Here is a 26,695-nt window from a genome sequence, read left to right as displayed (position 1 = left end):
CTCTGGACACCTCTAACTGGGGACTCTAGCAAAGCTGAGTCACAATCTGAAAAGGGTTCACCCAATCATGTGTCTGTGGCATTTGTGTATCCGGTGGTAATACTGGAAAACAAAGTGCTTAGGGCCACAGCCAAAACTCATAAAAGTAGCTGTGTTCAAGAATCAACATACTTAACTAGGAAAATCAATAATACTATCTGAATTCTGAGTTCCTATGGATGCCAATCATTCTGAATTTCAAAGGATAAAGTGAGATGCCAAAACTATTTGGAAGCAAAAAGCTACTAGCCCCGCTCATCTAATTAGAATCTGAGCTTCACTTAAAACTCTGAGATATTATTGCTTCTTGATTTCTTTTTATCCTCTTTTATTCATCTAGTTGCTTGGGGACAAGCAACAGTTTAAGTTTGGTGTTGTGATGAGCGGATATTTTATATGCTTTTTAGGGGTAATTTCATGTAGATTTTAGTATGTTTTAATTAGTTTTTAGTAAAATATTATTAGTTTTTAGGCAAAAATCATATTTCTGGACTTTACTATGAGTTTGTGTGTTTTTCTGTGATTTCAGGTATTTTCTGGTTGAAATTGAGAGAGCTGAGCAAAAATCTGAGTTAGGCTGAAAAAGGACTACTGATGCTGTTGGATTCTGACCTCCCTGCACTCGAAATGGATTTTCTGGAGCTACAGGAGTCCAATTGGCGCGCTCTCAACGGCGTTGGAAATTAGACATCCAGGGCTTTCCATCAATATATAATAGTTCATATTTTGCGCGAAGATAGACGACGTAAACTGGCGTTCAACGCCAGTATCATGCTGCTGTCTGGCGTCCAGCGCCAGAAACAGGTTACAAGCTGGAGTTCAACGCCAGAAACAGGTTACAACCTGGCGTTGAACGCCCAAAACAGCCCCAGGCACGTGAGAAGCTTAAGTCTCAGCCTCAGCACACACCAAGTGGGCCCCAGAAGTGGATTTCTGCACTAGCTATCATAGTTTACTCATTTTCTGTAAACCTAGGTTACTAGTTTACTATTTAAACAACTTTTAGAGATTTACTTTGGACCTCATGACATTTTCAGATCTGAATTTTATACACTTTGATGGCATGAGTCTCTAAACTCCATTGTTGGGGGTGAGGAGCTCTGCAGCGTCTCGATGAATTAATGCAATTATTTCTGTTTCTCCTTTCAAACATGCGTGTTCCTATCTAAGATATTCATTTGCGCTTAATTATGGAGAAGGTGATGATCCGTGACACTCATCACCTTCCTCAATCCATGAACGTGTGCCTGACAAACACCTCTGTTCTACATCAGATTGAATGAGTATCTCTTAGCTTCCTTAATCAGAATCTTCGTGGTATAAGCTAGAACTGATGGCGGCCACTCTTGAGGATCCGGAAAGTCTAAACCTTGTCTGTGGTATTCCGAGTAGGATTCAAGGATTGAATGGCTGTGACGTGCTTCAAACTCGCGATTGCTGGGCGTGATGACAAGCGCAAAAGGATCAATGGATCCTATTCCAACATGATCGAGAACCAACAGCTGATTAGTCGTGCTGTGACAGAGCATCTGGACCGTTTTCACTGAGAGGATGGGAGGTAGCCACTGACAATGGTGATTCCCTACATACAGCTTGCCATGGAAGGAGCCTTGCATTTATGAAAGTGAGTAAGCATTATGTTGCAGGGATTCAGAGGACAAAGCATCTCCAAAAACCCCAACATATTCTCCATTACTGCACAACAAGTAACTATTTCACACACTTTTATTTTTCTAATAATTCCAACTGATAATTTTAATTAATATCCTGACTAATGGTGCACGAAATTGTGATCACTACAACTTCGCACAACTAACCAGCAAGTGCACTGGGTCGTCCAAGTAATACCTTACGTGAGTAAGGGTCGATCCCATGGAGATTGTTAGCATTGAAGCAAGCTATGGTCATCTTGTAAATCTTAGTCAGGCAAACTCAAATGTATATGATGATGAACGAAAATAACATAGGAGATAAAGATAGTGATACTTATGTATGTCATTGGTGTAAGAGTTTCAGACAAGCGTATGAAGATGCCTTCCCTTCCGTCTCTCTGCTTTCCTACTGCCTTCATCCAATCCTTTCTTACTCCTTTCCATGGCAAGCTCGTGTAGGGTTTCACTGTTGTCAGCAGCTACCTCCCATCCGCGCAGTGAAAGCTAATGCACGCACTCTGTCACAGTGCTGCCAATCACCGGTTTGGTTCCCTCCCCTACCGGAATAGAATCCCTCTTTTGCGTCTGTCACTAACGCCCAGTAGGTTACAGGTTTGAAGCACGTCACAGTCATTCAATCATTGAATCCTACTCAGAATACCACAGACAAGGTTAGACCTTCCGGATTCTCTTGAATGCTGCCATCAGGTCCTGCCTATACCACGAAGACTCTGATCTCACGGAATGGCTGGCTCGTTTGTCAGGCGAGCACTCGGTTGTCAGGCGATCAACCATGCATCATGCAATCAGAAATCCAAGAGATATTCACCAAGCCTCGAATGCTTGTAGAACAAGAATGGTTGTCAGTCACCTTGTTCATAGGTGAGAATGATGATGAGTGTCAATCATCACCTTCATCAAGTTGAAGAACAAGTGATATCTTGGTAAAAGAACAAGCGGAGTTGAATAGAAGAACAATAGTAATTGCATTAATACTCGAGGTACAGCAGAGCTCCACACCTTAATCTATGGTGTGTAGAAACTCCACCGTTGAAAATACATAAGAACAAGGTCTAGGCATGGCCGAATGGCCAGCCCCCAAATGATCTAAGAACTAGATGTCCAAAGATGATCAAAGGATCTAAAATAATCCAAAGATGAAAAATACAATAGTAAAAGGTCCTACTTATAGAAAACTAGTAGCCTAAGGTGTACAAAGATGAGTAAAAGACATAAAAATCCACTTCCGGGCCCACTTGGTGTGTGCTTGGGCTGAGCAATGAAGCATTTTCGTGTAGAGACTCTTCTTGGAGTTAAACGCCAGCTTTTATGCCAGTTTGGGCGTTTAACTCCCAATTAGGTGCCAGTTCCGGAGGTTTAACGCTGGAATTTCTTGAGGTGACTTTGAACGCCGGTTTGGGCCATCAAATCTTGGGCAAAGTATGGACTATTATATATTGCTGGAAAGCCCAGGATGTCTACTTTCCAATGCCGTTGAGAGCGCGCCAATTGGGCTTCTGTAGCTCCAGAAAATCCACTTCGAGTGCAGGGAGGTCAGAATCCAACAGCATCTGCAGTCCTTTTGAGTCTCTGGATCAGATTTTTGCTCAGGTCCCTCAATTTCAGCCAGAAAATACCTGAAATCACAGAAAAACACACAAACTCATAGTAAAGTCCAGAAAAGTGAATTTTAACTAAAACTAATAAAATATACTAAAAACTAACTAGATCATACTAAAAATATACTAAAAACAATGCCAAAAAGTGTACAAATTATCCGCTCATCACAACACCAAACTTAAATTGTTGCTTGTCCCCAAGCAACTGAAAATCAAATAGGATAAAAAGAAGAAAATATGCAATGAATTCCAAAAACATCTATGAAGATCAGTATTAATTAGATGAGCGGGGCTTTTAACTTTTTGTCTCTGAATAGTTTTGGCATCTCACTATATCCCTTGTAATTCAGAATGATTGGCTTCTTTAGGAACTCAGAATCCAGATAGTGTTAATGATTCTCCTAGTGAAGTATGATGATTCTTGAACATAGCTATTTATTGAGTCTTGGCTGTGGCCCAAAGCACTCTGTCTTCCAGTATTACCACCGGATACATACATGCCACAGACACATAATTGGGTGAACCTTTTCAGATTGTGACTCAGCTTTGCTAAAGTCCCCAATTAGAGGTGTCCAGGGTTCTTAAGCACACTCTTTTTTTCCTTGGATCACAACTCTTTATTTCTTTCTTTTTCTTTCTTTCTCTTTTTTTTTCGGTTTTTTTTTTTTTGTATTCATTGCTTTTTGTTGCTTCAAGAATCATTTTTGTGATTTTTCAGATCCTCAGTAACATGTCTCCTTTTTCATCATTCTTTCAAGAGCCAATATTCATGAACCACAATTTCAAAAGACATATGCACTGTTCAAGCATACATTCAGAGAACCAAAAGTGTTGCCACCACATCAAAATAATTAAACTATTATAAAATTCAGAATTCATGCAATTCTTTCCTTTTCAATTAAGCACGTTTTTATTCAAGAAAGGTGATGGATTCATAGGACATTCATAACTTTAAGGCATAGACACTAAGACACTAATGATCACAAGACACAAACATGGATAACCATAAGCATAAAAATCGAAAAACAGAAGAATAAAGAACAAGGAAATCAAGGAACGGGTCCACCTTAGTGATGGCGGCTCTTCCTTCCTCTTGAAGGTCCTATGGAGTGCTTGAGCTCCTCAATGTCTCTTCCTTGCCTTTGTTGCTCCTCTCTCATGATTCTTTGATCTTCTCTTATTTCATGGAGGAGAATGGAGTGTTCTTGGTGCTCCACCCTTAGTTGTCCCATATTGGAACTCAATTCTCCTAGGGAGGTGTTTAGTTGCTCCCAATAGTTTTGTGGAGGAAAGTGCATCCCTTGAGGTATCTCAGGGATCTCATGATGAGAGGGGTCTCTTGTGTGCTCCATCCTTTTCTTGGTAATGGGCTTATCCTCATCAATGGTGATGTCTCCCTCTATGTCAACTCCAACTGAATAACAGAGGTGACAAATGAGGTGAGGAAAGGCTAACCTTGCCAAGGTAGAGGACTTATCCGCCACCTTGTAGAGTTCTTGGGCTATGACCTCAGGAACTTCCACTTCTTCTCCAATCATGATGCTATGGATCATGATGGCCCGGTCTAGAGTAACTTCGGACCGGTTGCTAGTGGGAATGATTGAGCGTTGGATAAACTCCAACCATCCTCTAGCCACAGGTTTGAGGTCATGCCTTCTCAATTGAACCGGCTTGCCTCTAGAATCTCTCTTCCATTGTGCGCCCTCTTCACATATGATTGTGAGGACTTGGTCCAACCTTTGATCAAAGTTGACCCTTCTTGTGTAAGGATGTTCATCTCCTTGCATCATAGGCAAGTTGAACGCCACCCTCACACTTTCCGGACTAAAATCCAAGTATTTCCCCCGAACCATAGTAAGATAATTCTTTGGATCCGGGTTCATACTTTGATCATGGCTCTTGGTGATCCATGCATTGGCATAGAACTCTTGAACCATCAAGATTCCAACTTGTTGAATGGGGTTGGTAAGTACTTCCCAACCTCTTCTTTGGATCTCATGGCGGATCTCCGGATATTCACCCTTCTTGAGTGAAAAGGGGACCTCGGGGATCACCTTCTTCAAGGCCACAACTTCATAGAAGTGGTCTTGATGCACCCTTGAGATGAACCTATCCATCTCCCATGACTCGGAGGTGGAAGCTTTTGCCTTCCCTTTCCTCTTTTTAGAGGTTTCTCCGGCCTTGGATGCCATAAATGGTTATGAAAAAGCAACGCTTTTACCACACCAAACTTAAAATGTTTGCTCGTTCTCGAGCAAAAGAAGAAAGAAGAGAGTAGAAGAAGAAGAAATGAGGAAGAGGGGGAAGGTGGTGTGTTCGGCCAAGAAGGGTAAGAAAGGGTGTTTAGGTTGTGTGAAAATGAAGGGTTGAAGAAGGGTATTTATAGGAGAGAGGGGGGGTAATGGTTCGGCCATGGAAGGTGGGTTTGGGAGGGAAAGTGGTTTGAATTTGAAGGGTGAGGTTGGTGGGGATTTATGAAGGATGGATGTGAGTGGTGAAGAGAAAGATGGGATTTGATAGGTGAAGGGTTTTTTTTTGGGGAAGAGGTATTGAGGTGATTGGTGAATGGGGAAAGAAGAGAGAGAGTGATGGTGGGGTCCTGTGGGGCCCACAGATCCTGTGGTGTCAAGGAAAAGTCATCCCTGCACCAAATGTTGCTCAAAATCACGTTTTGAGCTATTTCTGGCGTTAAACGCCGGGCTGGTGCCCATTCCTGGCGTTTAACGCCAGGTTGTTGCCCTTTACTGGCGTTTAACGCCAGTCTGGTGCCCCTTTCTGGCGTTAAACGCCCATAATGGTGCCAGACTGGGCGTTAAACGCCCAACAGCTAGCATTACTGGCGTTTGAACGCCAGCTTCTTCTTCTCCAGGGTGTGCTGTTTTTCTTCCTGTTTTTCATTCTGTTTTTGCTTTTTTCATTGTTTTTGTGACTTCTTATGATCATCAACCTACAAAAAAGATAAAATAACAAAAGAAAATAGTTAACCATAAAACATTGGGTTGCCTCCCAACAAGCGCTTCTTTAATGTCATTAGCTTGACAGAGGACTCTCATGGAGCCTCAGAAATACTCAGAACCGTGTTGGAACCTCCCAACACCAAACTTAGAGTTTGAATGTGGGGGTTCAACACCAAACTTAGAGTTTGGTTGTGGCCTCCCAACACCAAACTTAGAGTTTGACTGTGGGGGCTCTGCTTGGCTCTGTTTTGAGAGAAGCTCTTCATGCTTCCTCTCCATGATGATAGAGGGATGTCCTTGGGCCTTAAACACCAAGGATTCTTCATTCACTTGAATGATCAACTCTCCTCTATCAACATCAATCACAGCCTTTGCTGTGGCTAGAAAGGGTCTGCCAAGGATGATGGATTCATCCATGCACTTCCCAGTCTCTAGGACTATGAAGTCAGTAGGGATGTAATGGTCCTCAATCTTCACCAAAACATTCTCTACAAGTCCATAAGCTTGTTTTCTTGAATTGTCTGCCATCTCTAATGAGATTCTTGCAGCTTGCACCTCAAGGATCCCTAATTTCTCCATTACAGAGAGGGCATGAGGTTTACACTTGACCCTAAGTCACACAAGGCCTTCTTGAAGGTCATGGTGCCTATGGTACAAGGTATAGAAAACTTCCCAGGATCCTGCCTCTTTTGAGGCAGTTTCTGCCTAGACAAGTCATCCAGTTCTTTGGTGAGCAAAGCTGGTTCTTCCTCCCAAGTCTCATTTCCAAATAACTTGTCATTCAGTTTCATGATTGCTCCAAGGTATTTAGCAACTTGCTCTTCAGTGACATACTCATCCTCTTCAGAGGAAGAATACTCATCAGAGCTCATGAATGGCAGAAGTAAGTCCAATGGAATCTCTATGGTCTCATTTTGAGCCTCAGATTCCCATTGTTCCTCATTGAGGAACTCAGAGGAGATTGGTACACGCCCACTGAGGTCTTCCTCAGTGGCGTCCTCCTCCTCTCTTCCTCTCCATATTCGGCCATGTCTATGGCTTTGCACTCTCCTTTTGGATTTTCTTCTGTATTACTTGGGAGAGTGCTAGGAGGGAGTTCAGTAACTTTCTTGCTCAGCTGACCCACTTGTCCTTCCAAATTTCTGATGGAGGACCTTGTTTCATTCATGAAACTTTGAGTGGTCTTTATTAGATCAGAGACCATTGTTGCTAAGTCAGAAGTATTCTGCTTAGAACTCTCTGTCTGTTGCTGAGAAGATGATGGAAAAGGCTTGCCATTGCTAAACCTGTTTCTTCCACCATTATTATTGAAACCTTGTTGAGGTCTCTCTTGATTCTTCCATGAGAAATTGGGGTGATTTCTCCATGAAGAATTGTAGGTGTTTCCATAGGGTTCTCCTAGGTAATTCACCTCTTCCATTGAAGGGTTCTCAGGATCATAGGCTTCTTCCTCAGATGAAGCTTCCTTAGTACTGCTTGGTGCATTTTGCATTCCAGACAGACTTTGAGAAATCAAATTGACTTGTTGAGTCAATATCTTGTTCTGAGCCAATATGGCATTCAGAGTGTCAATCTCAAGAACTCCTTTCTTCTGACTAGTCCCATTGTTCACAGGATTTCTTTCAGAAGTGTACATGAATTGGTTATTTGCAACCATTTCAATCAATTCTTGAGCTTCTGCAGGCGTCTTCTTCAGATGAAGAGATCCTCCAGCAGAGCTATCCAAAGACATCTTGGATAGTTCAGAGAGACCATCATAGAAAATACCTATGATGCTCCATTCAGAAAGCATGTCTGAAGGACATCTTCTGATTAATTGTTTGTATCTTTCCCAAGCTTCATAGAGGGATTCTCCATCCTTCTGTCTGAAGGTTTGGACTTCCACTCTAAGCTTACTCCATCTTTGTGGTGGAAAGAACTTTGCCAAGAAGGCATTGACTAGCTTTTCCCAAGAGTCCAGGCTTTCTTTAGGTTGAGAGTCCAACCATATTCTAGCTCTGTCTCTTACAGCAAAAGGGAATAGCATCAGTCTATAGACCTCAGGGTCAACCCCATTAGTCTTGACTGTGTCACAGATTTGCAAGAATTCAGCTAAGAACTGATGAGGATCTTCCATTGGAAGTCCATGGAACTTGCAATTCTGTTGCATTAGAGAAACTAATTGAGGCTTAAGCTCAAAGTTGTTTGCTCCAATGGCAGGGATAGAGATGCTTCTCCCATAGAAATCAGGAGTAGGTGCAGTGAAGTCACCCAGCACCTTCCTTGCATTGTTGGCATTGTTGTTGTTTTCGGCTGCCATGTGTTCTTCTTCCTTGAAGAATTCGGTCAGGTCCTCTAAAGAGAGTTGTGCCTTGGCTTCTCTTAGCTTTCTCTTCAAGGTCCTTTCGGGTTCAGGGTCAGCTTCAACAAGAATGCCTTTGTCCTTGCTCCTGCTCATATGAAAGAGAAGAGAACAAGAAGATGTGGAGTCCTCTATGTCACAGTATAGAGATTCCTTGAGGTGTCAGAGGAAAAGAGAAATAGAAAGAAGAAGGAGAAGAAGAATTCGAACTTTAATTAGATAAGGTTCGAATTGTGCATTTAGAAGGAGTGGTACTCCATAAATAGAAGGATGTGAGAAGGAGGGAAGAAGATTTTCGAAAATTAATTAAAATATTTTGAAAACATTTTTGAAAAACATTAATTGATTTTCGAAAATCAAAGTGGAAAAGAAACCAAGTGATTTTTGAAAAAGATTTTGAAATTAGAAATTAAAAAGATTTGATTGAAAACTATTTTGAAAAAGATGTGGTTAAAAAGATTTAATTGAAAAGTTATGGTTTTAAAAAGATGTGATTGAGAAGATATGATGTGAAAACAATTTTAAAAGATATGATTTGAAAACATTTTGAAAAGATATGATTTTAAAAATTAATGACTTGCCTAACAAGAAAAGATATGATTGAAACATAAAACCGTTCTTAATAGAAAAGGCAAAAAATGTTCAATCAAATCATTAATTGTTAGTAAGTATCTTTGAAAAAGGAAAGAAATTAATTTTGAAAACATTTGATTGAAAAGATATGATTTGAAAAAGATTTGATTTTGGAAAACTTTGAAAACTTAGAAAAAAAATTGATTTGAAAACAAAATCTTCCCCCTAGCACCATCCTGGCGTTAAACGCCCAGAATGGTATACATTCTGGCGTTTAACGCCCAAAATGCTACCTCTTTGGGCGTTAAACGCCCAACCAGGTGCCCTGGCTGGCGTTTAAACGCCAGTCTGCCTTCTTCACTGGGCATTTTTGAATGCTCAGCTTTTTCTGTATAGTTCCTCTGCAGTATGTTCTGAATCTTCAATTCTTTGTATCATTGACTTGAAAAGACACAAATTAAAAATATTTTTGGATTTTTAATAATCAGAATGCAAAAGGAATCAATTAACAATGCATGCAAGACACCAAACTTAGCAGTTTGTATACTACTGACACTAACAATATGAGAATGCATATGAGACACACAAAATGCTTCAAGTCAATAGAGTTCAAAGATTAGAACACAAAAATCATCAAGAATTACTTGAGGATCCTTAAGACACATGAATGAATGCATGCAATTGACACTAAACTTAAGATGAGACACTAGACTTAAGCATGAAACATCAAATATTTTTGATTTTTATGATTTTGTAAAAATTTTTTTTTGTGTTTTTTCGAAAATTAAGTGGGAAAAGGTATCAAAATCCTTGATGAGAATTCCAGGAATCAGTGCAATGCTAGTCTAAGACTCCGGTCCAGGAATTAGACATGGCTTCACAGCCAGCCAAGCTTTCAAGGAAAGCTTCGGTCCAAAACACTAGACATGACCAAAGGTCAGCCAAATCTTAGCAGATCACTGCTCCAAGAGCAAAATTGATGAGAATCATCAAGCTCTTGTGGTGATAAGTTGAAACCTCGGTCCAATCAGATTAGACATGGCTTCTCAGCCAGCCAGATTTCAACAAATCATCATGAAACTCTAGAATTCATCTTCAAGAATTTCGAAAAAAATAAATACCTAATCTAAGCAACAAGATGAACCGTCAGTTGTCCAAACTAGAACAATCCCAGGCATTGTTACCAAAAGCTTGCTCAAAAATTGAACAATCCCCGGCAACGGCGCCAAAAACTTGGTGCACGAAATTGTGATCACTACAACTTCGCACAACTAACCAGCAAGTGCACTGGGTCGTCCAAGTAATACCTTACGTGAGTAAGGGTCGATCCCACGGAGATTGTTAGTATTGAAGCAAGCTATGGTCATCTTGTAAATCTTAGTCAGGCAAACTCAAATGTATATGATGATGAACGAAAATAACATAGGAGATAAAGATAGTGATACTTATGTATGTCATTGGTGTAAGAGCTTCAGACAAGCGTATGAAGATGCCTTCCCTTCCGTCTCTCTGCTTTCCTACTGCCTTCATCCAATCCTTTCTTACTCCTTTCCATGGCAAGCTCGTGTAGGGTTTCACTGTTGTCAGCAGCTACCTCCCATCCGCGCAGTGAAAGCTAATGCACGCACTCTGTCACAGTGCTGCCAATCACCGGTTTGGTTCCCTCCCCTACCGGAATAGAATCCCTCTTTTGCGTCTGTCACTAACGCCCAGTAGGTTACAGGTTTGAAGCACGTCACAGTCATTCAATCATTGAATCCTACTCAGAATACCACAGACAAGGTTAGACCTTCCAGATTCTCTTGAATGCTGCCATCAGGTCCTGCCTATACCACGAAGACTCTGATCTCACGGAATGGCTGGCTCGTTTGTCAGGCGAGTACTCGGTTGTCAGGCGATCAACCATGCATCATGCAATCAGAAATCCAAGAGATATTCACCAAGCCTCGAATGCTTGTAGAACAAGAATGGTTGTCAGTCACCTTGTTCATAGGTGAGAATGATGATGAGTGTCAATCATCACCTTCATCAAGTTGAAGAACAAGTGATATCTTGGTAAAAGAACAAGCGGAGTTGAATAGAAGAACAATAGTAATTGCATTAATACTCGAGGTACAGCAGAGCTCCACACCTTAATCTATGGTGTGTAGAAACTCCACCGTTGAAAATACATAAGAACAAGGTCTAGGCATGGCCGAATGGCCAGCCCCCAAATGATCTAAGAACTAGATGTCCAAAGATGATCAAAGGATCTAAAATAATCCAAAGATGAAAAATACAATAGTAAAAGGTCCTACTTATAGAAAACTAGTAGCCTAAGGTGTACAAAGATGAGTAAAAGACATAAAAATCCACTTCCGGGCCCACTTGGTGTGTGCTTGGGCTGAGCAATGAAGCATTTTCGTGTAGAGACTCTTCTTGGAGTTAAACGCCAGCTTTTATGCCAGTTTGGGCGTTTAACTCCCAATTAGGTGCCAGTTCCGGCGTTTAACGCTGGAATTTCTTGAGGTGACTTTGAACGCCGGTTTGGGCCATCAAATCTTGGGCAAAGTATGGACTATTATATATTGCTGGAAAGCCCAGGATGTCTACTTTCCAATGCCGTTGAGAGCGCGCCAATTGGGCTTCTGTAGCTCCAGAAAATCCACTTCGAGTGCAGGGAGGTCAGAATCCAACAGCATCTGCAGTCCTTTTGAGTCTCTGGATCAGATTTTTGCTCAGGTCCCTCAATTTCAGCCAGAAAATACCTGAAATCACAGAAAAACATACAAACTCATAGTAAAGTCCAGAAAAGTGAATTTTAACTAAAAACTAATAAAAATATACTAAAAACTAACTAGATCATACTAAAAATATACTAAAAACAATGCCAAAAAGTGTACAAATTATCCGCTCATCAACTAAGAATAATAAAATAAACATAGCTTGTTTCAAACCAGTAATCTCCGTGGGATCGACCCTTACTCACGTAAGGTATTACTTGGACGACCCAGTGCACTTGCTGGTTAGTGGTATGAGATCATAAGAAATTTTGATTTTGATATTGGGATTAAGATTTCGTGCACTAGAAGGCAAGACATTGCTTTCAATAAAAGATTTAAAAGAAAAACCTTATTATAAAGTTCATTAAGCAACTAGATATTCGACTAATAATTGTAAATCATGTTGCTTGTATGCGAAGTTTGTATTCGTAGGTTTTGATGAATGACAAACCAACAAACGACATGAAAGACAAACCAACAAACAACTTGAATGAACAAGCATGTTGAAAGATCAACCAACATTCAACGTTGAGGAATGAAGAGTTGAAAGCAACACAACAACAACAAGAAACTCAAGTCCACAACATTTGAAGACAAGTATAGTGTCTTAGGACTTAGGTAACTTCTTGTTAAGAACCAATTGCTAAATCTCTCAACACACACTCACAAAATGTTTTGATGCACATCTTGCAATTCGATGCTAGCCAAATGGTTTAAAACTTGTTTTCAAAGGTACAAAAGCATAGGAATTGACTCCAACAAGTTTGAGATCAATCCTAAGTATTTTGAAGTGATTTTAAGCCATTCTTTAAGGTTTGCATCGATGCACACTCATCTTGCATCGATGCAAAGCATACGACGACTTGTTGCATCGATGCAAAGATGTTTGCATCGATGCAACCTAGCTGAAAATTCAAATTTCAGCTTCAAAGACACATTTGCATCGATGCAAAGTGTTATGCATCGATGCAAATGATTCAAAAACATAAAAAACGGCTAGTTTTGACAAAAAGGCTCCATCCCATTAACTCCCCAACGTTTCTAAGGTTTGGGGAGTCTATAAATAGATGGATTGAAGCCTTATTTCAGATACTTGAGCATTTGCAAACTATCTTGTTCATATTCTTTCATTCTACACATTTTTTAAGGTGTTATAATACACAATTTGAGAGAGCAATATCAATTGGTTCAATAGTGCTAAACTTGTAATCATACACTCTTCTAGAGAGTACTCATTTCGTCTCAACAATTCTTTGAGAATTGTTTTCTTGTACACTTTGTAAATTGGAGTGTGATCTCCAAGGTTGAGTCAAGAGTTATAAACACTATAGTCGGTGAGGATACCAAAGAGGTATACTAAGTACTCAAGGCAAATCTTAGAGAAGGTATCTCTAAGTGGAGTGGGTTAGTATACGAGTGGTGATCATATACCGTGAGGTGTTAGAAACTAAGGACTCGGATTGTAAAAGGTTTTGCGCGAGCACCTTGAAGCTTGGCAATAGTGGAACTTCTCAATAGCGATTGAGAAAGAAAGTGGACGTAGGACAAGGATTGTGCCGAACCACTCTAAATAGCGTTTGCATCTCTCCAAACTCATCTCTTCAATATTATTGTCTTTTACCTTTGAGCAAATAAATTGTGATCGAAAAGTAGCTTCGTAAGTACTTAAGGAATAGCTTAAGTCCGATTGGTGAAAAGCTTGATCAATTTATTTGAGTTGGTGTCTATTGGAAAGTAAAAGCTCCTTATAAATGCTTAGCAATTGAGTTAAGCTCTTGGAAAAATACTAGTACAATAACACTTTTGTATATTGTCTTTAACTTTCGCAAAAAGATTCATTGTTGTTGCAATACTCAATTCACCCCCCCTCTTGAGTAATTGTGCATAGGTTCTACAATAATTGTATCCATTTCAGGGACCTGATTCAAGAAGCAATTATGAAAGGGAGATTGAAGTTCGATGATGGCAAAAAAGATATGAAAGTTGAGATTGATCCTTTCGATGATGGAGCAAATTTTACTGAGCCTATTTTCTTAGAGATCAACATGGTTAGATTCACCTATGAATTTGACACTACTTTGGGAGATTTTGAAACCAATGTTTGATCAATATACTCTGGAGTTGGTGAGACACTGTTGGAATTTCTGATGCAACAGAAACTAAAGGATCGCGATGTGTCTTTGTGACCTCAATGTAGTGTTGTGTTTGATGCTGAGGTTGCAGTAATATTTGAAAAGGAAATAATGAAAAAGGAGCTAGCTCATAAGGAGGAACAGATTCATCTGATGCATCTCCCTCGACGACAAGATGGACAAAGTTCCCAAAGCTCTTAGGAAAATTTTGTTCCTCCACTTGATTGTTCACAAGCTTTAGGAGTCTAGTGAATAAAGAACTGTCAAGAGTTTCACAATCGAGATGCACAATATAGGCGTAATCCTCAAAGGGGCCATCGAGGTTATAATTAAGGACGTTACCCATATCCTCGAGGAAAAAATAGAGAAAATCGAGGTGAAAGATTTGTGCGTCAAACAAAGCCAAAAAGGCTATCGATTTCAGTAGATGAGGAGGCAAATCCTTCTACTCATACTCGGATAGTTTTTCTGTTTGATGGAAAAAGCTTATTCAAAAGAAATTTCTTCCCCAACAAAAGGGGAGAAGGGCAATGCTATTGCAGTAGTCCTTGTCGATGTTAAAGAAAAAGATGATGATTTTAATGAGGAATACTTCGATGAAGGAAATGAGAAAATGGTAGGCTCTATTTCTATTATACCATTGAGTACTTAGGAGAATATGAAGAAAACTTGAGTGAAGACTATGATATCAAAGATGAAGAGATATTTACTTTTGTAAGTGAAGATGAAGAGTTGGAATGCTTCAAAAAGCCAACTGAGAAGTAAAAATCACACCTTTAACCTCTACACATCACTGCTTGTATGAGTGGTATTTGCATCAATAAAATGTTGGTCGATGGAGGAACGACAATTAGCTTGTTGCAGGAAAGGATGCTAATCAAGGTGAGAAAATATTTCGATGACTTGATACCCACAAACATTTCAGTTACTGATTATAGTGGAGTATCAACACTTGCAAAAGGCTTGATAACTCTCCAAGTGCATGTAGGGTGGCAAGTTATAATCCCTTACTCGATTGAGATTGGATTCATGGTGTTGAGGTTGTGCCTTCGACTGTGCATCAAAGTATCCTTCTTTGAACTGATGAAGAAAAGTCTGAAGTAATAAAGGTAGATTCAAGCCTTTATGTTGGAAAATTCATGTCGATTTCAAGGTGTACAATGATAAACTGAAATCTCTTGATGTTGACAGGATGCTCAATTATTATAATTGTGAAGGCTGCTTTTTAACTTTAGAAGGACTTAGCGTGAAGCTTTGACACCCAATACTTGATTATACTCCTACTGGCTAGGAGTGATCTAGCACAGTGTGAGAGTTTGATTTCATATTGTCATGGCTAATGAACGAAATGTGTCGACTATTTAGGTTCTTTAAATAATTATCTAAGTAGTTTTGATTCTATAAAAAATGTTTCATAATGTTCTAGAAATTATTCTTCTAATGAAGTTGAGTCGAATAAGGATTTCAATTCAGTATTTTCAATTCCTAATGTAGCTTCGATTCTTAAAATTGAGTATAATTGTGTGTTAGATACTTCATGTATTTTTATTCCTAGGATTAATATTATTGATCAGTCTAACATTGAAATGTCTAAAGATCTTAGTGCTATAAATGGTTTGATTGCTGATTCAGTCAATAATAAAGTTTGATTTGCTTCAGATGATCCAGTTGATTTTACTTTTGATTGCATTTATGATTTGAAGCCTTTAGGTTTCGAAAAAACTTCAGTTGATGACGCTCATATTGAAAAAGGGTTCGAATCCCAAGATCTACCTGAAAAAATTAATTTAGGATCAATTGGTGATTATAGACCTACTTATATTTGTAATGATCTTAATGAGAAATTTCGAATGAAGTTGATTAATTTATTGATCGAATACAAATATTATTTTGCTTGGAATTATGATGAAATACTTGGTCTTGATCGTTTGTTGGTAGAACATAGATTGGCATTGAAGCTATTTTCTCGACTAGTGAAACAGGCAACTAGACGAATTGCCTTTGAAATCAATCTCAAAATCAAAGAAGAAATCGAAAGAATAATCAAAGAAAAGTAGTTTATTCGAACTGCTCGTTATGTCAATTGAGTATCGAATATTATACCAGTAATGAAAAAGAAGGGGAAGCTTTGTGTTTGTATTGATTTCTGTAATTTGAATAATGCTACTCTCAAAGATGAGTATTTTATGCCTGTGGCAGACATGCTAATTGATTCAATGGCAGGTAATAAAATTTTAAGTTTTATGAATTGTTATTCTGGTTATAATCAAATCTTCATAAATGAAGAAGATGTCTTGAAACCAACTTTTCGATGTCTTGGAGCATTGGGAACTTATTAATGGATAATGATACCCTTTGGATTAAAGAATGCTGGGACAACATATCAACGTGCTATGAATACTATTTTTCACGATTACATGAAAAAATTTATGAAAGTATATATCGATGATGTAATGGTGAAATCAAATTTGATGGATCAACATCTCAATTATTTAAGCCAAGCATTTCAAACTATGAGAAAGAAAGGTTTAAAAATGAATCCTTTGAAATGTGCATATAGAGTTTTGGCAGGAAATTTTTTAGGGTTTATGGTACAAAAGAAAGGGATTGCTATTGATCAAAACTAAGCGAAAGCAATTCTAGAATTGCTACCTCCTAAATCGAAAAAAAAGAGCTTCAATTGATTTTAGGAAAAGTTAATTTTCTTCGTTGATTTATTTCTAATTTATCTGGTCGAATGCTCATCTTTTCGACTTTGGTGAAGCTTAAAAATGATTCCCAATATTAGTTGACAGAAGAACATCAATAAGAATTTGATTCAATTAATAATTATTTATCAAAAATACCTATAATGGCAATAGTCTGACCTTTTGATGAACCATTAAAATTGTATGTTGCGGCTTCAACAAATACAATTGGTTGTATGCTAGCTTAAAACGATGAGGAAGGACATGAAAGGACAATTTATTACCTAAGAAAAATTGTGCCTTTTCCTTTATTATGCTTGTACAAAATTAAAAAGTTATATGACTACAAAAACTATTCGAGTTATTGCACAAACAGTTTTTACTAAGTATATGTTGTCTTTCTGAAAAATTGGTGTCAGTTGGGATCCTAAACATTTTTGGGATAAACTTTGTTTTCTGTTTTAAATAACAAAGGGAAGGTTTTATTGAATTGACACATTCTTTGTGAAAGGAATCATAGGGGGCAATTTGTTGGCTAAAAATAATAATTTGATGACAAACAAATCAAAGACATTTGCTTAGACTTTGTCGAGAAAGAAGTGGTCAAAAGAAATCATCGATGAGTGAGCTAAATTGATCGATAGTGCAAATCGAAAATGAAGGCCCGTGATCGAAGCAACGGAAAGGCTAGTGATTAAGACAGTTGAAGACAGTTATCATACTTGTTATAGCAAAAACAGTTATGTTTGATTTCCTTGTATAAGGAGCACGTGAAGGAAATCTAATTGGTTGAAAATGGCTATAAATAGACGTAGTTTAGAAGTAATAGAGGTTGAAATTCGGTTTCAGAAACCACTCTCATACACTCACATCTCCAGCGATTTTCTGAGTCTGTAAAGAGTTTTTTTTTTTAAGATTCTTTCATGTCTTTTAAATCTCTTGTAGTTTTTTCTTTTCTGCAAATTTACTTTTTTGCAAAGTCTTTGTTTTTTCTCTTTAACAGTTCTGCATTATCTTTTGAATTCAAAGTCTTTTAACTTTTGTTGAAGGCATTTTATTGCTTTAATTTAGTTCCAAGTCCTTTTTTTATTCTATAATTTCGATTTCAAGTCATTTAAATTCTATTTTCATTTTGAATTTTTTTCTTCTCTTCTTTATTCAACCAAGGTTGGAATCTTTTGATGCACAACTCGAAACTGGTATTCCTAAGAAAAGTAGGTTTTGCTCCCAAATCATTAGATATCGAACCAACTCAAATTTGCTAAAAATCTGCATAAGAACAAAAATGGAAGAGGTAAAATTCCCTTAAAGCAGACGCAGATATTTGAGCAGGAATCTTCGTCCCGTCCCCAGTACTAATTCTAAATTATTAAATTTATTTAAATATTTTTAATAATTTATTTTTAATATAGACATTATATATTGAAAAACCTAATCTTAATTTAAAAATTTCTCTCTTTCTTTTTATAACACTAATATTATGTCGTTCTACATTTTTAATTTCTTCTCTCTATGACTATAATGTGTTATTTTATATTTTTAGACTTGTAATTTTGAACAATATTCTATTTATATATTGTAAAAATATTTTGTGATTTTTTTAAATTTTTTAATTTTTTATTAAAATTTTTATATAAATTATCAATATAAAAAAATGGAAAATGAGTGTCCACAGAAAATGAAACTCTGCAAAAAATAAAAAAAAATAATATTTTTTCATGATAAAAATCGAAATAGAAATAAAAAACAAATTTAAAGACAAAAACGGCGAATAGGAAGGCATCCCCGCCCCCATTGTCATCCCTAACACCTAACTATATTTTTGAATTGGTAGCTACTAGCTATAGGCCTAGGACATTTTTCAAGCACGAGGGAAATATGTTAAGAAATCCTATGTATTCAAAGTCAATATTCTCACACCACATTCGGCGAAATTTTGATCTTTAATTGGTTCGTTGGCCTCAATCTCCTGCTGAATTATTATTGTTTGTGATATGTTTATGACATTTTAACAAGATGATACAATCTGCGTGAAACCGCACGAATGAACTTATACTTAAATTAATTTGAATTGATTTAATAATTAGTTTACTAGTTTATTTGAATAAATATCAGAGATTGAGATTTCATCTTATATATATAAATTTTTAAATGAAATTCGTTTATAATAAATTAATTTTTAATTTATCAAATTGAAAGATACATGTGAAAAAAAAAAACTTAAATCGATTTCATTAATAAAGTGCATGGTATTAGTAAGACTTATTAAGAGAGTTTTCCCTAATCATATTTGTTATCTTTATTTGATTCAATATTCTTGGAGCATATATAAAGGAAGGAAGACACAAAATGTGTTGAACCAATGGGAAGCGGACACGCCAAGTCTCTTTGGTCCACAACCACCGTTATCTCATCAAACTTCCTATGAATTTCCTAATCATAAGTTCATAACCATAACCCACGAAAAAAAAGACGAAAAGAAAAAAAAAGGAAACGAGGCAAACGGCTAAAAAAGCAAATGCCAAAGAACATTTTCACTGGGACCCCCTCCCATCAATGTTATCTTTATTTAGCCACAAGAATATGAAGAGCTTATCAAATCTCAGATTTTCTAAGCCCATCTTGGCTTTCTCCTGTGTAAATGAAGCCAAAAACGAATTAAAGAAAGAGAAAGAGAACACTGGGATTCTCAATTCTGCAAATAAAATGACTTAGTTTATAGTCTTAATTTCGAATTTGGAATATTGAGAACTAAAACTTTTGCTACAGACTTACATATGAACTCCATAAGTTGTTGAGGTGAATCAAAGTTGTTAGACCTAACGACTCCTATCTAGTAATAGTGAGTTTGGCAAAATTAGCTTGTAAAAGGAGAATTAAAAAACATAAATAAGTAAAGTGTACTCTTTCCCTTGTTCCAAATTCGATTGAGTCGTGTCTTTAACGTTTGTATCATTTATCTGCTTTTTCTTTCTTTCTTTTAAGAATTATAAAATTCGTACACATTATTCATAAGGATCAAGAGAGCCAAGAAAGGGTAAACCAAGAAGGCAAGAATAAACTCATTCGATAACATCACGGCACGGTTCTCATTTCTTTAATTTTTTTTTCCCTGTCAATTATGACAATTGTACCGAAACAAAACATACAAATCAATCAACAATATATATTTTTTTCATCATTATCGTAGTCATCATCATCATCAACCACCCATTTCCGGGTACTGAGAAAAAAGAAAAGAAACATAAAATGGTACATGTGTACATATAATATAATATGATGTTTGAGTTGTTGTCATAATTAGAAGCAGTAATAATAAGGGAATCAAACTTTGAAGCACCAGGCATGATGATGATTATGGTGGTGGTGGTGATGGAAGTGGTGAGATTTGTCCCTATGAATGATATCCTGGACGGTGCGAAAGTGTTGGACGTGGCAGGGTATGGTGATAGGTCCTTTCTGATCGAAACCGTACTCGTCTTCAGCTTCTTTGAGGAGCTGCAAGAAGAGTGGGTGGTTGAAGTATATAACAGGAATAACAAACCTCTGTTGCTCTTCTCCTTGGCCCACCATGATCGCCAAGCACCCCTTCGGTATGTCCTTCAGATCCTCCTTCTTCTCGTGGTGGTTGAAATGGAGATGCGGTATGTGAAGGTGAAAACTCATCATATTGTTGTCCTGATGCTGATGCTTCTGCTGGTTATCGCCTCCAATCACAAACCCCATAAAATCAATAAGCTAAAATAAGAATACTAGCTAGCTAGCTGTGTAGATCTGTGAATATTATAAGAAGACGGAAGAGAAAGGCCAGGGATCAGAGGCTGATATGGCGAGGTTAAAGAGAGTTAGAGAAGAATCGGTGAGAGATCTTGGGATGTTGCTCATGTTATATGAAGAACAACCAAACAGCACCTACATAACACGATAAAGAAACAACGAACAATGAACAAGAATGAATGAGGATTTGCAAAGCCTGAGGTTGGGATCTTTATATAGTAGTGTGAATGTGAATGATATTGTTGTTTTCTTTTTGGTGAGTCGTCACGATGCTTCTAGGGTTTCCTTAATCTGTACACAATACACAGAATTATTATATTTAATTAACCCAAAAATATCAGAGAGAGATAGAGCCTAAAGTTTTGGAGGAGTCATAGCTTCATTTTCATTGGATGGTCGTCTAGGGTGGGATATATTCTGTGCGTAAATAAAAGTAAATTTAAAGCGCTTTTTATTTTATTTTTTTTATGTGGACAGTTGGGAATTTGGGTTTCGCATGAGGAAGGCAGGCCACATGAAATGTAAATGTAATTTGCAGGATAAATGCGTAGAAGAATCGTTAAAATTGAATTAATAAATAAATTACGTCCAATTGTCCAAATATCATAGCCAGAATGTTCCAATATTATATATATATATATATATATATATTGACTTTGTTTTTAAGCGTAAGACTTTTGAATAAATAAAGAGGGATATTGTGGGTTACGCCACGCTCAATATACACGTCACAATTATTCTCATTCTCCTTTCATTGCTGTTCTGTAATTGTGACGCAGTCTCTCGTAGGGACAAAGAAAAAGATATCCACCTTCCTTTTTTTTCTTTTTAATTTAAAACATTTTACTATATTGAAATACTAATACCCAAAATAGTTCTTGTAAAATCACTTATAAATCAACGAATTGATTTTTTAAGGATATAAACGTGAATGATATAACTTTCGGCTAACATAAATTTTGTCAATACGTATCGCATTTTTCAGTGTTATTGTTACGAGGCCTGATATACATATAAGTCTTTTTGGTTTACAAGTTTTACAAGTTCAATAAAACATACACATTACACTTAATTAATGCATTACATACTTCCACATTCAAGAGTAAATAAAACGCACGTTATTCAACAACTTCCTGTTTTCAAAACGCGTTACTTACCATGTATTATGAACGATTCTTCTTCTTCTTCCTCCATGAAAACAATTTTCTTGTCAAATTTGAAGATAATGGCACTTCAGAAATACACCCAAACGATTACAGAAATACACCCCAACGATTACAGAAATGCACCCAAAGGATTACAAAAATACACCCAAACAGTTACAGAAATACACCCAAATGATTATAGAAATACACCGAAAGAATTATAGAAATACATCCAAAGGATTACAAAAATACATCCAAAGGATTTAAGAAATACGCCCAAAATTCGTTGAAGTACACCTTATGCATATTTCAGAACTCTTTCTCTTTCTCCTCCTCATCTTCTACTGCTTCTTCTTCAAAAACGATTTCAGAGCTTGATGTAAAAAAATTGGAAATCGAGAATAACGAAGAAAGAAAACAGAGAGAAAAGCACGTAAATGAAGAAGAAGAACAGAATGAGGAAGAAGAACGTGCAACAAGAAGAAGAAGAATGAGAAAGAGAAGGCAAAAAACGAAAGAAAAGAAGAAGAAGATGAAGAGGAAGAAGAAGAGGAAGAGGAAGAAGAAAAGAAGAAGAAGAGGAAGAGAAAGAAGAACGTGCAAGAAGAAGAAGAACGAGAAAGAGAAAGTAAGAAATGAAAGAAAAGAAGAAGAAGAGGAAGAGAAAGAAGAAGAACGTAGACCTTGCATAATGTTTTTGGGGTTTATTCGTTAATTAACTTGTAAAGTATACAAGTCCTAATAATTTGTATGGAGAGCTTTTCTCTATTGTTATATATTATCACATGTTACAAAAGAGTTATTAATGAACATTTTTAAGAACTAAATTAAAGCATTAAAAATCTCTTAACGCTAAATTAACTCGTATATAATTAATTTTTATGAATAAAAAGATAGCGAAGTAAACTTTCTGCGCACTTCAGTGACGTATGATGTATCACAATTCAGAGCATAGTTTACATTTCATTATTTTATTTGTTTATAAATCACATTTAAAACGGTATGACTTCATTACATGATAGTAATTATATACCGAATTAAAATTTTTATAATCTATTATCTATTATATATTACTAATTTTACAACTAAAATGTGTCGTATGTTATTTTCTTATTTTAATCGAATCAAATATTTTCTTCTAAAATTAAAGAATAAATAGATTACCATTTATACCCATAAAGATATAGTGTGTGTTTGGATTTCAGTTTGCAAACGAGAGTTTGCATAAAAGTGATTTTGCAAACTTGCTTTTGATGAAAAGTAAGTTTGTGTTAACGTGATTTATGTTTGGCAATTTTAATATCAAAATTGATTATAGTAAAATAAATGTTGTTTGGGTTATACTATTTAAAATCACTTTTAGATGAAAAATTACTAAAAGAAACATCAATTAAAATAATTTTTTATATTATTCTATTATTTTTATTTTAAATATTTGAATATATCTTATTAATTTATTTTATAATAAAGTTAATATTTACTTATTAATTCATTGTTATTCATTATTCTATTAAAAAATTATAAATTTTAGATATATATATATATATATATATATATATATATATATATATATATATATAAATAAGAGTATTTAATCAAATATGTTACCTTTTTATACGATACTCTCAATAATTTTATTTTTATAAGACTTTTTTGACATCCAACATTCATAATTTTATTAATACTTATGAATATTTTTTATTTAGTTTGTCTTTTTTGATGGGATCAATAATCTATATTATAAAAAAAGTTACAATAAAATATAATATATGAAAATTATAATTATAAATTTTATATAGTCGAATAAAAAATAAAAAATTTCAGCCAAAACAAAAATAAAGTATAATAAAATATAAAACGAGAATTTATGTATAAAAATTCATATGAACAATATATATAAAACCAACAATATATATCATATGAATAAAAGAAATATAACAAAAGAGAAAAAATAAAATTCATATGAACAATATATATCAACAATATATATCATATAAAACCAACAATATAAATATAGGGCATAAAAAAAGAAAAATAAAATTTATATGAACAAGAAATAAAAAAATATCATAAAAAAATTAATAACATACCTGAGAGATGAGAGATTACAATACTGAAAAATAATATAAAAAAGATTAATGATAAAAATAAGTAAAAAATAAAAAAGAACAAAGTCAAATAAAAATAAAAAAGACACCTTACATATTAAACATAAAGAACAGTAAAGGATAAAAAAAATTCATATGAACTAAAAAATAATAAGAAATAAAAATATAAAAAAGAGTACTATACATTTTATAATGTTAAACAAGAAGAAAAAATTTTATAATTTATTTTAGTTCTGTGAGTACTCTTTAATTTAATATATTTTGGACTATAAATTTTTATTGTTTATGACTCTTTTATTACTTATAATTACTATATAATAAAAACAAATAAAGTACAATAAAAATAAAAGACAAAAACAAAAAAATTTATACAAACATAGTATATAATAATTACAACCAACAATATATATCATATGAACAAAAAAATTATAATAAAAAGTAAATAAAATTTATATGAATATAACCAAATAAAAAAATAAAAAATTTTATACATAACATAAATATAGTACAATAAAGAATAGAAAAAATAATTTATATAAACAAAACATAATAAAAATTAATAAAAATAAAATTTATATCAACAATAGTTGTCATATAAATAAAAAATAAAAATATAACAATAGAAAATTAAAAAAATAACATCAGAATACTAAAAAAATAATATAAAAAATATTTATCATATAAATAAAAAATACAATAAAAAACATAAAAATTAAAATATGAAAGAAAAAACTAAAAAATATTAAAAAGAAAATTAAAATCTTTACCTTGGCAGTGATAGAAACAAATCTGAAAAAGAGTTTGATAAAAAAAAAATTTCTGTAACGAAGAACATAGAGAAAACTACTACTGTGTGAAATTATGTGGTTATAGACATCCTTTTTATAGAAGAAAGGAAGGGTACAATTGGTAGATATGAAATAAATTTGTTACTTAACTCTTGCAATGGTCATTAATTTTCCTAACGTGCTTGAATTTTTAGCTTCTCATGAACGTACGTTCACAGGTGAAAGCAATTCTGGGTTAGGGGTTCCAAAAAATTGCCAAACATAACAATGCAGCGTTCAAGACGTTCAAACGAGCTTTTTTGTTCCTCAACGTGAACCCCAAACACACCCATAGATGTTGACAAATGTACCCATATAAAAATAAAACGATAATTATAACCACGAAAGATGCCTTCTGTGTGCCAAGAGTACGTTAGTTACACAATTAGTCCGTTAGGATATTATTGTTACACGGAAATTATCTTCCGTGAATACAATTGTCGTTTTATTCTTATATGAATACATTTGTCAACGTTTGTATCTTTCATAGATACAAATGGTAATTTATTCATTAAAAATTTTTTCTCTTTTCTCTCTTCTTTTTCTTTATCTCTTTCATTTCTTCACTCATTCTATCTTTCTTATATATCATTATCAATGAGTAATTACAAATTTGACAATCGAAATATATAATATAGCATTCTCTATTGCATTCAAATTAAATTAAAATAATAAAATTAAAATATAATTATATTATATATATTTATATATTACTAACTAATTTAATAACTAAAATGAGTCACATAATACTCATTAAAATTTAGAGAAAATATTTTCCTCCAAAATTAGTAAACCTCCTTCTTACATTCTCTTATCTACCTTTCTCTTTTTTTCTATTTCTTTCTATCCTTCACACTCTATATATAATTTATAATTATATTTTATATTAGTAATTTGACAAATCAAAATATATCACCAGATATTTTTTATTATAATTAAAATAAAATTTTTCTTTAAGTTTCAAAATTAACAAACTCTCTCTTATTATTCTTTATTATTTTTCTCTCTGTTTTCTCTCATTTTCTATTTTTCTCTATTTTTTTCTACAAAAAATAAAATTAACAACATAATATAATTTTAAAAAATTTATTATATGCATATTTTTTATTTAATTTTAAATTTTTACTGTTATCTCTTTAATCTATATTTTTACTTCTTTTTTTTTTCAAATATTTATTACATATAATTTAGAGAAAATACTAATATTGTGATTAAAAATTAGAATCAAGATTCAAATATAATTTGAGTTAATTTCATAACTATCAATATAATTTTTTATGCTAATATTTAATTATATTTTTATATATATAGAAAAAATATTTTTTTAAATAATAAGCATAAAAATTAATTATTTTTATTTGTGCAATAAACTTAACACCTAATTAAATATAAAAATATACACCTTAAATTCTTTTAAATTTTAGATAACGAATATTAAAATTAATTATTAGTAAAAAATTAAACTTTTTTATATGAATATATTAACTAAAAATTTTATTATTTAATTTTTAATCTATAAAAATTCTGATCTTCTTAGTCGATGAAGATTTTTATTTTTTATAATTTTTTTATAAAAATAGTTTAATACTATAAATTTTTATGCCATAATCTACAATAACAAAACTGATATAATTTTAAAAAATTTATATTTCTATAATATTATTACGAGTAAAATACCAGTTAATTTCTTATGAATCACCCCGTCCAACTTATCCATGTTAGCATCAATCTAATGTCAAGTTACTTTCATAATATTTTAATTAATTAATTTTGTTACTATAATTCAATTAGCTTACCTTTCGGTGGAATGGTGATTGCATCGGTAATAAAAGAGAATAAAATGATTCATGTTTTAAAAAAATAACATCATACTATTTTTGTATATATTTTTTATGGTGTAAAAAATAAAATTATTACAAAAAAAAGTAGTATTTATAATAAAAAAAATATTACAAAAAATTTGAATTTTGAAATAAAAAAAATGTGTAACAAAAAAAAAGAATATTGTCACAACTAGAAAATAGATTAATACAGACAAATTTATAGACGGATTTAGTCTTTATTATAGACGAATTT

General features: G+C 34.3%; 1 protein-coding gene and 1 non-coding gene across 2 annotated transcripts; one reads left to right on the top strand and one right to left on the bottom strand.

Annotated features, from left to right (window-relative positions):
- The first annotated feature begins 8,053 nt into the window (after positions 1-8,053).
- Positions 8,054-8,161, top strand: LOC130958963 (small nucleolar RNA R71). Its single transcript, XR_009078061.1, has one exon. It is a non-coding gene; the product is annotated as a small nucleolar RNA R71 (small nucleolar RNA).
- An 11,666-nt stretch (positions 8,162-19,827) lies between these two features.
- LOC130955976 (auxin-responsive protein SAUR32) lies at positions 19,828-20,888 on the bottom strand. The gene has a single exon (XM_057882992.1). The coding sequence runs from the start codon at positions 20,486-20,488 to the stop codon at positions 20,087-20,089; it is 402 nt and encodes a 133-aa protein (XP_057738975.1). The 5' UTR covers positions 20,489-20,888; the 3' UTR covers positions 19,828-20,086.
- Positions 20,889-26,695: the final 5,807 nt, after the last annotated feature.

The sequence above is a fragment of the Arachis stenosperma genome, chromosome 10 (assembly GCF_014773155.1).
Source record: "Arachis stenosperma cultivar V10309 chromosome 10, arast.V10309.gnm1.PFL2, whole genome shotgun sequence".
NCBI classification, from domain to species: domain Eukaryota; kingdom Viridiplantae; phylum Streptophyta; class Magnoliopsida; order Fabales; family Fabaceae; genus Arachis; species Arachis stenosperma.
The sequence above is the reverse complement of the archived record's forward strand: the minus strand, read 5'-3'. Positions and strand labels throughout refer to the sequence as shown.